Consider the following 15,184-nt stretch of genomic DNA (forward strand, 5'->3'; position numbering starts at 1 on the left):
TGTGACTGTAGAACCTGGCATTAATGAAAACATTTCAATTTTACCAATATTAAAAACAAACACTTTAGTTAGGTAGATATGGTTCTATCTTCTGAAAATATTTTTTATGGAAATGTATGTTTTTCTTCAAGCTTTTTACATTCTGAGACTACATTTGGTATAAAGGAAGGGAAACCCTGCCCTTGTGAAAAATGATATAGGGTGGTATGGAGGATAAAGCCTGGAGTTCAGATACCCTTTTTGCAGCTGTGATAGCCACTAAAAATAAAGTTTTCCATGACAGGAACTGTAAGTCACAGGTAGCTGATGGTTGAAAAGGGGATAAAGTAAGGGACTGAAGAACTAGCAATAGATATCAGGGAAGAATATGTTCTTTAAAATGGGGTCTTAACATTAGAATTCCCTTTAAGAAGGCTTTACAAAGTTAGTGAGACATCAGGAATTATCCTTTGAACCCTATGTGGAAGTTCGAGACTGTCACTAGATGAACTTTAATTGTTGAGGCTGAAGAACCAGACTGATAGACAGAGTAGCTAAGAAGTCCAAAACTTTATAAACTGGAGTCGTATAAGGTCAAGTTTGTTTATAAGAGCCCAATTTGCAAATTTTTCCCATTTACTTTGGCACAGTTTCCTAGTTGAAGATTTGTGATGGGCTACAATGATTTGGCAGACAGGGGAGGAGACGGATGTATGTCTGGCAATCATGGGAATTGGAGAAGCCAAGCTGTGAGCTTGAGATGATGAAGGTTCGGATGAAACAAGCCCTCCAGATGGGACAGCAGGTCTGCAGCCAGGTCCAGTATCCATGGTTCCAAAAGAAGATGAGGCCAAAGGAAGGGGAACCAAACTTGTTGAGGCCAGAATGGGGCAATGAGGATATTGTGTTCTTTAGAAACTGGAATATCAAGAGAGTTGGTGGAAAGGCATAAAGGAGACCAGGGGGGCTAATTGTGGAGAAGAGCATCTCTGGGTGACTCCCCCGGGGGGGGGGGGTGATTAGGGCAAACTAATTGCTGCACTTGTTGTTTAGGGAGGACGCAAAGAGATTGCAGCAAGGTTGAACCCAGTGATGAAAAATCTCTTTCATCACCAAAGGAATGAGAGATCACTCATGAGGCATGAGGATGGTTCTGCTCAGTTTGTACACTATCACATTGGAGCTCCCCAGAATATGCATTGCTGTGAGAAAGCAGTTGTAAGAAAGGATCCAAAGAAGAAACCACCAAGGTGGGTTTTTCCTGGAAGATTTCAGCACTATGTCCTGGGAATGAGACTGATGTTAGCGCTGGTCTAGGGGATGTGGAGTTCTGTCCCGACAGGATTGGCAGTGATTGTGAGTCCCCAGTGGATGAGGCCTTCTCCATGATTCGAAAGGCCTGCCCTTCCCATAGAGGGATGACAGCCTGGAACCAAAAAGACTCCTTCAGAATTGAGGTCTCATCCCGCACCGAGGAGGTGACCCCCAAAACCAAAGCCTGGGTCGATCCTACATAGGCCAAAGCAGTAAGGGTGATGGATGACTCAGAAGCTAAAGAAGCCAATCCCTGCACCTCGGACCGGACCAAGGAGTCTCAACCCAGGGAGACCTCCAGTGCTGATGGGCCGGAGAAACTCACAGCTGTTCTCAGCACTAGAGATGACGTTGCTGGACAACTCAGAAGCTAAAGAAGCCAATCCCTGCACCTCAGACCCAACCAAAGAGTCTCAACTGCTCTCGGTACCAGATATGAAGTTGCTACTGGAACTGAGATAGTCGATGCCAGGAGGGCCGGAACCAAGGGCTCCCAAGTCTCAATCGGAGTTGGAGGAGGAACAGGTGGTGTCACACCAGGAGTGGTTCCGATGCTGGGTTGGCTAGGAACTGAAGGCAATCCCCTCCCCATGAGGAGCTGATCCACCAGTCTCATGATGTCAGTCTAAGAGAGACTCTTAGTGGATCGAACCGATGCCACTGATGGAGCCCTAGGGGGCCTTACATCGAGGAAAGGGCGGAGAGGTCTGTCTTTATGTGGATCAGGAGAGGGTGAGTATATGGACCTTGGTATCAAAATAAATTGAGGTTGCTCCAGTACCGATTTTTCAGTCAGAGGATTTGGATGGTTTAGAGTCAAGTCCTGTCTTTGGTGCCGAGGAAGTGGTCTGTACCAAAGAATACTTTAAAACCTTTTTTGTCAGTTCCAAAACGCTTAGAGCCAAAGAAGGGGATTTTCTAGATGAAGATGAAGATGATGAACTGGCTTCTTTTCTCGACACAGAAATGGCCTCTTCAAAGTCACTCTTTAAAAGGCCTTTCAAAATAAGTTTATTTTTAAGTTCCGTGAAAGTTCTCATAGAAAAACTACTCAACCTACTCAGAGGCGATCTCTGCCTAACATACAAAGTTATGTCAAACCCAGAGCTGTTGGACATGCTCCACTTAAAGAAATCCCAGTCCCTCCAAGCTACACGCTCTAGGGACCTAAACCTTGTCACCACAATAAACAGAACATGCTGGAGGGAGAGATTCCTGTCCCAGAGACTTCCCATACTCTGGAACAAACTACCTATCTACATCAAACAAAGCTCCTCATTAGCACTCTTCAAGAAAAATCTTGATGACTGGATGGGAAAAAGAAATTCACCCCGGGGATCACCTCTGTGGCTCTGCTTGACAGGGGAACAAGAAAATAATTTTCTTGGGTGGCAAAAGCCAGGGTACCTTTTTGGCTGGGCTTATATAGGCCCTAGGGCTAATAGCCTAGTAACTACCTATGAACCTATGAAAAGCATGACATATAGAGCAACTCTCCTGTAAATGAACCTTCCCAAGACAACAGACACATAAGGTATGTGCATCTGAATTAGGCATTTTGCCCTGACACTTAAAACACCTCTTAAAACCAGAGGTGCCCTTAGAAGATTTAACTGGTGACTGAGTCTTCTCAGCCATCATGTGAAGGAAGTTATCAATCACTCAGTCACAAAGACAACAACAGAGAAAAGTTTTTTTTTTTAAATAAATAAACTGAGATATAAAAAGAAGAAAAAATACCAACTATGGTAAGCAGAATACCCAAGAAGAGTAACAAAGGAGTACCAACAATGGTACTTTAACAGGTAGATAGAAAAGAGAAGAAATGTAGGAGAAGGAAGTAACCTTATAAAAGTAAATATTACAGAAAAAAGACTTACTGAATATCAAAGCATGGCTCAAGAGCAGTTGAACACATTTGACACTCGAAGCGGCAAACAAGATCTGAGGTAATTTTGAGAGAAGCATTATGAGTAAAAGCCTGGCTCGAGAGTTTTGGAGGCGAGAGCTGAAATAAATGGCTGAGTCAGTTCCAAGGCTTGGAAACAAGCCCACAGTCAAGGATCATGTGAAGACTTGACAACATCAGATCAACAGATACAAGTTATATGACAAAGATTTAACAGTTATAGCAATTTTAGCCAGTTTATAGAGAAATGTAAGGTAAGTTAGTATAATAAAAACAGGAATTGCAATAAGAAGGGAAGGAAAAGATGTTTGGGGAGAGAAATTCTAACCTTCAAACCTCAGTGCCAAACTAGCACAGCTCTCAACCTTCCATCTCCAAAATGAGGAACACTGCCTCTCACAATGTGGAACAAATGGGCAAAATGTGGAAGACTTACTAATGGCTTACTAACAACTTCATCTAGGAAGCTCATAGGATGGCTAAAATGTGATATTTTTACTTACAGAATAGGTCTTTTAATGAAATAATATGATTCAGTTCTACTTACCATTGATGTCAATTAAAATACTGCTAACACTAAATGTGTGACAGACCCTGTCAATGTGGAATTTCGCGGAACATGAACTTTTTTAGACTACAAATTTAGGAACATTCCTTGAAATGAGGTACACTTGAGAGGTATGCAAACTAGTTGCAACAATGCTACAATAACATTTGCAACTAAACACCACTATAGCAAGCAACACTGTCTAGCCAGTAAGGACTAAAATGGCTTAAAATATCACACCTACTGTCACTAGTCAACTTACTATGGTACACAAATTAAATTACAAACCTGAAAACTACTCAGCTTTGGACAATGTAGTACAACTCTTTTTACCAAACAAAACATTAAGGTCCACAAGATGAAATTTTACTCAAACTACACAATTCTGCAGGTATCTCATTTAATGTCTGCACTACAGATAAGCTATGGGATACTTTATCTATTAGATCTATAGCCACTCACAGCTTGTTTAAACCACAGCTCAAGATTCATGTAACAAATAAATAGCTCTATTCTTGAATTACCCGTGGCTAATCCCAATCAAACCTAGTTTATTTCCTCCACATCATGTCATTCTTTCCTACTTATCTCATCTCTGTCCTAGCATACCAATTATTCTCACCTGTACTCCTTCTGTATTATAAAGCTATAGTATTATTACTGCAACCAAACTGCCTCTCTCCTTCACATAACTATTATAACTCTATATACCTCAATCTGTGCTATATACCCTGATTACTCTTTTACCCACTTCCCTATCCACCTCTCTGCCTCTCATCTAATAAACTATGCTTACTCCTCTTTCTCATCTAGTTATGTAAACACAGCCTACTCATAACATTACTTCTTGGTATTAGACAAACTCATGTGCAGAACTCATTTCCCAACTCTATGAAAACAGTTTTATACTTTTCTTTTACCATCTAATGCATTACTTATGAATGTACTATAAACTGTCAGGTAATTCAAATGTAATGTTTGTAAACTTTTATGTAATATAATATAAAATGCTGTGGAGCTTTTCTCCACAGACCTCTCCCAAATAGGGTTGTTAACCCAGCTGAACTTTCCAAACAAAGGCAAAATAAATAAATAAAATTAATAGAACCCCCCCCACACACACACACACACACACACACACACACACACACACACACACACACACACACACACACATAAGTATATGTTAGACAATGAGCAAGAATGTAGTGTGGGCATATAACATGAACATATGTTTTACATCTTTAACATTTTGAGAGTGAGACACAGCCACAATGTCAAAAACAGCAGTCTACCCACTTACTACCTCTAAAAGCAAAAAATAGTGTAACATACTGCAAAACTTATGCCACTGAGTAAAAGTACAAATCTACTAAGCTGTAAATTTGACTAATGCATGCGCATAAACAGTGGAGCATGCAAATGAGTCTCTATCTATGAAATGTGCCCAGAGTTCTAACTAAGAAGTACTTCCCCACTGACAGCAACAAATAATGCTTGGTGGGACACCCACCACTGCTGCCAATATGTGATGGGCGCCACTATGTGTAGTCTCCCCGCTGGGCCAGTAATCAAGGAGCCTGAATCCTCAGCACTGACACTGGAGAGGGACAAACACTTGGAATACAAATTGATGCACTCAGTATTTCCAGATGCAGACCTCTCTGCATCAAGTACAATTTCTCTTAAGAGCGCACAGGGAACACCCTCAGTCCATGATCGGGATGTCTCTATGTTTGTCTCCTTCCAGGTCCCCAAAAAGACTCCGAACTGGTACAGCTGTAGGGTTAGGTCCTTAGCCAAGTGTCCAAGCCAAGTCATCCAGCACCCTCTCTGCAAACCCAGTGCTTTGTGTCCCTGCTCAAGTAGCTGACACACACACACACCTTGGAAAAACTGACACAGATTACCTGTTCTACAAGCTTTGCCCAGACTATAAGGTAAACTCCCTGCCACCAGACACTTCACAATCAGCTACTCTTAAGGCCCTTAACAAAGGGTGTCCAATTATACTGTGTAATATTAATACTAATACAAATGGCAGTAGTTCACCAAGATGGCTAGGCCTTCTGGAGTGGCCCACACAGTGTCACCAAATAAATATTAGTACTCTCAAAGGTTAGATACTCTTTATAAGAACCAGCCATGATAAATGATAAAAGGATTAAATACATTTTATAATAAATAATAAAATTACATGAAAATACTGAATATATTTTCACAGTAAACCACAGAGTTCAAATCACAGAAAATATTGAAAACAACACTGATGGACAGACACATACAAATAAAGAAAAACAATCTCTACTGGGGTATGGGGGGAGAAGCCCCCCACCTATTTTCGTTTAACATCTGTACTTTTTGTGTTATTTTCTTCTTTTAAAGGAAACTAGGTGGGGGGCTTCACCCCCCACCCCCCAACTATATATACCAACACCAGGGTCGCACGGCATTGGGGAGGGGGACAAATCCCTGTTATTTGCCTTGAATAATGGTTTTCAATCAAATGAAATTTCGATCAAATGGGTTTAGGTCAAATTGTCTTTCGATCAAATGAAGTAGACCCATATATATATATATATATATATATATATATATATATATATATATATATATATATATACACACATACAGTCAAGGGTGTACTTCAAATTAATGAAAACTCACTTACCTGAAGACAAAATTATTGAGACGGGATATCCAGTCAGCCAACACGGGGGAAGTTTGCCCTCTTTTCCACAGTAGTGCAATCGTGGTTTGGTATATTTAGTTAGAGGGGTATGGGGGGTGCCATGTAGCCCCCCCACCTGGGTGGGTTGCAGACAGTGCAGTGTGTTTCTTCTTGAAATATTGGTTGACTGGATATTTATCCTGAGAAAAGATGTAAATATCTTGCAACAGCAATACAATACACAAGTATGTATGTTCACATTTTAGTGCATATCCAGGAGTACTAAGTCTGAAAACTCACGAATAAAAATGTGCTAAAAATTAATTTTTTGTATGTCTTCTGATTCCTTACTGTATACATATAGCAAATGGAGTCGCCAAGTGCTAAATCTGGTAAGGTACTATATTTATGCTATGATATCATTCTTAACTAATAGTGATAAGGTTAAGTACTTCTCCCCATTTTAATATCATAAAGACAGACAAAAAGAGAGAGAGAGAGAAAAAAAAAAGTACACCACCATCAGATGCTTTGGGTAACACCACTTGTTCTCTCTTGCCAATAATGCCTTGGAAATCATGATGCCACTTTACCATCTTGGAAGTTGCCTCCAGTCCAAATCCATCAGGGTAACTGCAAAAGCAAACAAGACACGTTTTTCTTAGAAATTATGTTGCACTGTTAATAGGTCACACATTTTTTCTTAGAAATTATGTTGCACCTTTCTATCACAAAAAAGAACTAATAACCTGAGATGAAGGGCAAATATGTAATTAACAAACTCAATTTTTTGGCAAAAAAAACATGAATATTAGCAAACCTCAGCAGTGTCAGAATGGATGGTACTGCTGTTAGTACTGCAAGAACATAAGAGTTAGCTTTGTGATGGTCATCTGGCAGATACCAACCAGTGAATGTAACAGGAGGTCCAATGAATGTTGCAAACAGCTCTACAGGCACAGTACACAGCAATTATTACTGCTATAATAATCCACCCAACTCTCAGAGATCTAATCCTAAGAAATTCTGGCATGCAATTAATCAAATACTTCACCCTGGTAACCCCTGATCTCCAAAGCCCTGCCCTACTAATACACCCCTTGAAACTGCATCACAATTCAACACCTACTTCACAGAATCTATCAGTAAACTGACAAGTCCTATCCCCTCTAGATCCAACTCAGATACTTCTCCAGACCCTCCCTCTATCCAGAACTCTACAAACACCTTCATCCTCAAACCTGTGCCTACTAGGTACATTAAATCTTTACTTTGCAAACTAAAACCCTGCTCTGCATCTTCAGACTGCCTCCTTCCTCACTTTCTTCAGCTAGCTGCCAACTCTGTTGCCCTCCCTATTTCCATTTTAATAAACTGGTCTCTCACTGAATCGAAATTTCCCTCTATCTGGAAAAAATTCTATATCCCACCCATTCACAAAGGGGGCAATTCCAATGAAATCGCCAATTTCAGACCCACAGCCATCCTCTCACTTCTCTCTAAAATACTTGAGAAATGCATGCACAAGCAAGTCATGGAACACCTACTTCAGGAAAATCTGCTTACCCCTACACAACACGGCTGTAGTCCTAAACATAGCACAACTACTGCCCTCCTATCCTTCACCAATACCATCTCTCAGGCTGGGGATAACAACAAACTGGTGTCATGCTTATTCCTAGATCTTTCCAAAGCATTCAGCACTGTGTCTCATTCCAATCTTCTGGACAAACTCACTAATCTCAACTTCTCCCCTCCTGCTACTGCCTGGTTTTCCAGCTACCTCTCTGACTGACTACAGTCAGTTAAATGGCTCCCTGCTCTCTCCCTTCCACATCCTGTCAAAATGGGTGTCCCCAAGGATCAATTTTTGGGGCACTACTCTTTAATATTTTCACTAATTTACAATACACTGCCTGCGCCCAATCTACTCTCATCCAATATGCTGATGACTCTACTGTCATCACCATAGCAGACCCCCCCCGACTTACATTCCATTACTCAAAAATCCTTCAATTCCATTGAGTACTGGCTATCCTACAACCAGCTAATTCTAAATGCAAAAAATACTAAACTCTTACTATTTCTCCCCAAAAGACTAAATAACCTCCTCAAGTCCATTTTTGCTATCCATTCTCTAGACAATACACCCATCCTAGTCAAACTCCACAATAAACTTCTAGGGGTCTTAATTGATGACCAACTGAAATTTGATTTGCACATCAACTGTATTAAAAAAAAAAAAAACATCAAAAACTCGGCCTCCTACACAGAAACAAAAAATACCTATCAAACAATACCAAGATTACCCTCTCAATTGCATCCTTCTTTTCCTCTCTATATATTAATATATTTCCAAATGTAATATCAACACAACACCTTTACACATTATTAATGATTGTACTTTTGTTTCTTTAGTTAGAATGTTAGATTTTTTTGTATACTTGGAGCTTAAGGGTGGTTGATACTTTCTTTGTGCAATTTTGCTTAAATGTAAATAATGTGGAGCTTTTCTCCCCGGGCCTCCACTGACAAAGGGCTATTCAGCTCAGCCAGACAAACCCGGTCAACAGATGTAAAATAAAATAAATAAATTATAGCGCTCTGGATTAAATAAAGGGCAAAGAATATCAGTGAAGATAAATGGCTTAACACAGTATGGTAAGTCCGCAATACGAACTCTTCTTTATTTAAAAACAGCAAAAATAACGTAAACTGCTTTTCGTCTCACTGATAGTAAGACGTCCTCAGACAAAGTTTCAAGTGTAAAGCAACTCATTAAATACCCTACCCAATGTCTAATTAACACTTCTTCAATTAATTCATTAAATTAATACCAACCATTTCAATATGATAGCTTTGCAATTCAGTGTCAAACAGTGCTGTTTACATCCACATTTCCAAATGCAATGCTTCAGTCAATAATCTCAACATTCTGGACTTTACTGCAGCAGCTTTAAACCTAAAGTTCTAACAAACCTTCACTAAAACATTAAATCCATATTTGGTTTAGTATGATTTCAAATCTTTACGGCTAGCTGGATATATAACTAGTTAAATGCAGTCTGTTACAATGGATACATTCGCAAACTGAAATAAAACAATTGATGTTACCTGTTTATCCATACTCGGGTAGTAAGGTGCTAAAGGCCAGACATTTGTTCCTACGTCTAAAGCCAACATTGTTGATTCAGTTATTGACTTGAGGTTATTTATCAGGAAACTGAATTTAAAAATTTTGTTTGGCCAAGAGAACAATGTAAATAACCCATTCTATATAACTAGCACATTTTGTCCACAAATTTACCCTACTTTGTTATTGTATGAACAAATGTGTGAACTAGACCTGTATAATTTACTTGATATTCAAAGAATAGGTACAGATAGGCACAATAACACAACCAAAGTGGAATGGCAGACAATTAGGTTTTTACAGGAAGCACAAGTTAGGGTGATGCAGCCGGACAAGGGTGGAGGGCTAGTTATAATGAATAACAATGATTATCAACTAAGAATGGAGAAAATCATATGAACAGACGCTTATAGAGAAGTGTCACTTAATTAACTGAATATGGCCTATGGGAGGATTCGGTCACTAATAGAAGAACTGTTTATAGAGGCCAGAATTGATGCAGACATATATAATTACATTGGCATGCCAGCCCCCAGAATTCCGATCCTATTTGGAATCCCCAAAATCCTTAAATGCATTAATGATCTCCCTATGAGACCTTTAGTGGATTCTAGGGGAATTATAACATACTCTTGTGCAAAATACATAGACTTTCAGTTGAAAAAATATGTAACGTCACAGCCACAGGTTTGTAAAGATTCCTGGTCATTTTTAGCTAACATCCAAAAGTTGAAGTTCAGACATAATCTGAACTTCTTGACAATTGACGTGAAGGATCTTTACACGTCTATCCCACATGTGGAAGGAATTGAATGGCTTAGATTGCTACTATATGAGCTAGGAGCACCTAATGATGAAATTAGTCTCTTGGCAGAAATGGTAGAACTGGTCTTGTCAAACAACTACATCACATTTGGTGGAAAATTCTATGCCCAAACAACAGGCAAAGCCATGGGGTCACCATGCGGGGCTAGTTTTGCTAATTTGATCATGCATATTGGGACAGGGAATTTGCGTTCATGGTACCTAATTTTATACTAGGTACCTGGACGATATTTTCATACTGATAGATGGGAAAGTGAAAGAGATGGAAAACCTAGTGTACTACTTTAATAATACAACTTCATTTTTAAAATTTACTTTCACATATAATGAAACTAATATTGCCTATTTGGATGTCTTACTGAATAAGGACTTACATAAAAACAGCTATTTTGCAAACATGTATAGAAAAGACACATATTCTAAAGCCTTCCTTCATTTTACTAGCTGCCACCCTTTGGTTCAAAGGAGGTCTGTAGTAAAAGGACAATTAGTCAGGGCTGCCCGCATGGTGACTAGGGAAGACGACTTTTCACGAGAATGTGATAGGTTAGGAAATATGTTTCCAAAAGAGGATATCCCACCCAAATGATCAGGGAACTAACCGAGGAGGTAAAAGGGAAAAGATCGAGAGGCCTTTACCAACCCATCCTGTTTGATATACAGGAATTAAGTCAACAGGGCTCCCAAATTAGTGATAAAATCACAGAAAAAGCTTCTTTGGTCGGGGTTAACCTAACCACAAAGTTTAGTTTGGATGGTTATAACATCAGAGAGATCATCTATAAAAATTGGGAGATTATTAGATCAGATGCTGTATTGACCTGTAAAGTGAAAGACCCCCCCTCCCCCCAAAGTAGTGTTTAGAAGAGGTAACAACCTTAAGTGTTTATTATCAAAAAAGAAAGAAAATAGGCAAAGGATAGTAAAAGTAGGTATGACTAAATGTGGTAGATGTACATATTGTCCATACATGGACATAGGGGAAAGATTCAACATCAGAGGGATGGACTATATGACTCCACAGAGATTTGATTGCAATATAAAAGATGTGGTTTATTTGGCGTGCTGCCAGAATTGCCTTGTTTTCTACATAGGAAAAACAGATCGGAAATTTACGGAAAGGGTGTATGAACATCTTTACAGCACCCAAACCTTGAAACAAAATAGCACAATTGCTAAACATTCATTTAAATTGTGAAACACTTTAGAACACCCAACTGCAACGGGTTTAATTGACCATACCGCTATCCAGGCTTTGGGTGTCCGTGTGGAACAGGTTACAGCGGAGCTTACTAAGTACGGTACTGCTGCTTTAAATGCAGACTCCACTACGTAGTGTTGTTACGTATACTCGTAACTGACAAGGTGGAGGTGAATTGTAACAATTAGTCAACAATGATAGAAACAGTTCAACTATTTTTAATGACTAAAGGACAAAAAATATTTTTCCAACTTGGATATTGTAATATCAAAAGAATGTTGGTTACGACCCGAGTATGGATAGACAGGTAACACAACTGTTTTATTTCAGTTTGCAAATGTATCAGTTGTAATGGACTGCATTTAACTAGATATGTATCCAGCTAGCCGTAAAGGTTTGAAATCATACTAAACCAAATATGGATTTAATCTTTTAGTGAAGGTTTGTTAGAACCTTAGGTTTAAAGCTGCTGTAGTAAAGTCCGGAATGTTGAGATTATTGACTGAAGCATTGCATTTAGAAATGTGAATGTAAACAGGATTGCAGCACTGTTTGACACTGAATTGCAAAGTTATCATATTGAAATGGTTGGTATTAATTTAATGAATTAATTGCAGGAGTGTTAATTAGACATTGGGTAGGGTATTTAATGAGTTGCTTTACACTTGAAACTTCGAAAAGCGCTTTACGTTATTTTTGCTGTTTGCTGTTTTTAAATAAAGAAGAGTTCGTATTGTGGACTTAGCTACTAACTATGCCTTGGCCTTTTTATGGGCTTGTGCTTGGCTGCTGGGACCTTCCTTTTGCTGCAGTAAGGAGTTTTTGGTTTGGCTTGTGCTTTAACACAGTATGGTGAAAGGAGTCATGGCAGTCACATTCAGACTGACTTCCCTTTGGTATGGAAACTTTTATGGCCCATTATTAGTGAGAGACTGGTGATTGGAGCAGATTTCAATGGGCATGTTGATGAAGGGAACAGAGGCGATGAGGAAGTGATGGGTAGGTATGGTGTTAAACAAAGGAATGCAGAAGGTCAGATGGTAGTGAATTTTGCGAAAAGGATGGACATGGCTGTGTTGAATACGTATTTTAACAAGAGGGAGGAGCATAGGGTGACATACAAGAGTGGAGGAAGATGCACACAGGTGGATTATATCTTATGTAGAAGGGCCAGTCTGAAGGATATTGGAGACTGTAAAGTGGTGGCAGGGGAAAGTGTAGTTAGGCAGCATAGGATGGTGGTTTGTAGGATGACATTGGTGATTAAGAAGAGGAGGATGAGTGTGAGGGCAGCACCAAGGATCAAATGGTGGAAATTGAAAAATGGTAATTGTGAGGTGATGCTCAGGGAAGAGTTAATACAGGCAATGGGTGGCAGGGAAGAGATACCGAATAGCTGGGTAACTACAGCAGAGCTAGTAAGAGAGATGGCCAGAAAGGTGCTTGGTGTGACATCTGGAAAGAGGAAGGAGGACAAGGAGACCTGGTGGTGGAATGAAGACATACAGGAGAGTATACAGAGAAAGAGGTTGGCGAAGAAGATGTGGGATTGTCAGAGAGATGAAGAAAGTAGACAAGAGTATAAGGAGATGAGGTGCATGGCAAAAAGAGAGGTGGCGAAGGCTAAGGATAAGGCGTATGACGAGTTGTATAAAAGGTTGGCCACTAAGGAGGGAGAAAAGGACCTGTACCGATTGGCTAGAAAGAGGGACCGAGCTAGTAAAGATGTACAGCAGGTAAGGGTGATAAAGGATAATGAGGGAAACATACTCACAAGAGAGGAGTGTGTGTTGAGCAGATGGAAAGAGTACTTTGAGGGGCTGTTGAATGAAGAGAAGGAGAGGGAGAGAAGGTTGGATGATGTGTGGCTAGTGAATCATGAACTGCAGTGGATTAGCAAGGAGGAAGTAAGGATAGCTATGAAGAGGATGAAGAACGGAAAGGCTGTTGGTCCAGATGACATACCTGTGGAAGCATGGAGGTGTTTAGGTGAAATGGACGTGGAGTTTTTAACTAGATTGTTTAATGAAATCTTGGAAAGTAAGAGGATTCCTGAGGAATGGAGAAAAAGTGTTTTGGTACCGATTTTTAAGAATAAGGGTGATGTGCAGAGCTGTAGTAACTACAGAGGGATTAAAATGATCAGTCACAGCATGAAGTTATGGAAAAAAAGTAGTGGAAGCTAGGTTAAGAAGGGAGGTGATGATTAGTGATCAGCAGTATGGTTTCATGCCAGGAAAGAGCACTACAGGTGCGATGTTTTTGCTTTGAGAGTGTTGATGGAGAAGTACAGAGAATATCAGAAGGAGCTACATTGTGTCTTTGTGGATTTAGAGAAAGCATATGACAGGGTGCCTAGAGAGGAGTTGTGGTATTGTATGAGGAAGTCGGGAGTGTTACAGAAGTATGTAAGAGTGGCACAGGATATGTACGAGGGTAGTGTGACAGCGGTGAGGAGTGCAGTGGGATTAACGGATGCATTTAAAGTGGTGGTGGGATTACATCAAGGTTCAGCTATGAGATCTTTCTTATTTGTAATGGTGATGGACAGATTGACAGACAAGATCAAACAGGAGTTCCCGTGGACTATGATCTTTGCAGATGACATTGTGATCTGTAGTGAGAGTAGGGAACAGGTGGAGCAGACCCTGGGGAGGTGGAGATATGCTCTAGAGAGAAGAGGAATGAAGGTCAGCAGGACTAAGACAGAATATATGTGTGTGAATGAGAGGGAGGATAAAGGAATGGTGAGGATGCAGGGAGTAGAGGTGGCGAAGGTGGATGAGTTTAAATACTTGGGATCAACAGTTCAGAGTAATAGTGAGTGTGGAAGACAGATGAAGAAGAGAGTACAGACAGGATGGAGTGGGTGGAGAAGAGTGTCAGGAGTGATTTGTCACAGACGAGTACCAGTAAGAGTGAAAGGGAAGGTCTACAAGAGGGTAGTGAGACCAGCTATGTTATATGGGTTGGAGACAGTGGCATTGACAAAAAGGCAGGAGTCAGAGCTTGACGTGGCAGAGTTGAAGATGTTAAGATTTGCACTGGGTGTGACGAGGATGGACAGGATTAGGAATAAGTACACTAGAGGGTCAGCCCAGGTTTGGAGACAAAGGCAGAGAGGCAAGATTACGTTGGTTTGGACATGTGCTGAGGAGGGATGCAGAGTATATTGAGAAAAAGATGCTAAGGATGAAGCTGCCCGGTAACAAGAAAAGAGGAAGGCCTAAGATAAGGTTTATGGATGTGGTGAGAGAGGACATGCAGGTGGTTGGTGTAACAGAGCAAGATGCAGAGGACAGGAAGAAATGAGACATCTTATGAATTTTTTACCATGCGTGCAAAGACTATGTACGAATCATGCTGCTGCTGTCCTTAACACTCTGTTTGAACTACTCCTCATGTTAACTGCCTTGAGTTTTGTTAATAGTCTATTTTTCCTGCAACAAAAGCAATGGAATGAATAGCAATACACAAATAAAATGTATCATTGCAGATAAAAAAAAAAAAAAAAAAAAAAAAGAAAGTTGTTTTAGTGGAATAAGCCAGTTTTGCCCATAGGGTTTCACCAATACATAACTCAAAAATGACAAAAGCTAGCCCAG

General features: G+C 40.0%; 1 protein-coding gene across 1 annotated transcript in view; it reads right to left on the bottom strand.

Annotated features, from left to right (window-relative positions):
• WDFY4 (WDFY family member 4) overlaps positions 1-15,184 on the bottom strand; it is a 4,454,583-nt gene that overhangs the window by 2,387,769 nt on the left and 2,051,630 nt on the right. Inside the window, exon 34 of the mRNA XM_044055648.1 lies at positions 6,941-7,053. Coding sequence (XP_043911583.1) covers positions 6,941-7,053 — 113 coding nt within the window. The remainder of the gene's footprint in view (positions 1-6,940; positions 7,054-15,184) is intronic.

Source organism: Protopterus annectens, chromosome 14.part0 (assembly GCF_019279795.1).
Source record: "Protopterus annectens isolate FY-2018-M chromosome 14.part0, PAN1.0, whole genome shotgun sequence".
Taxonomy (NCBI): Eukaryota; Metazoa; Chordata; order Ceratodontiformes; family Protopteridae; genus Protopterus; species Protopterus annectens.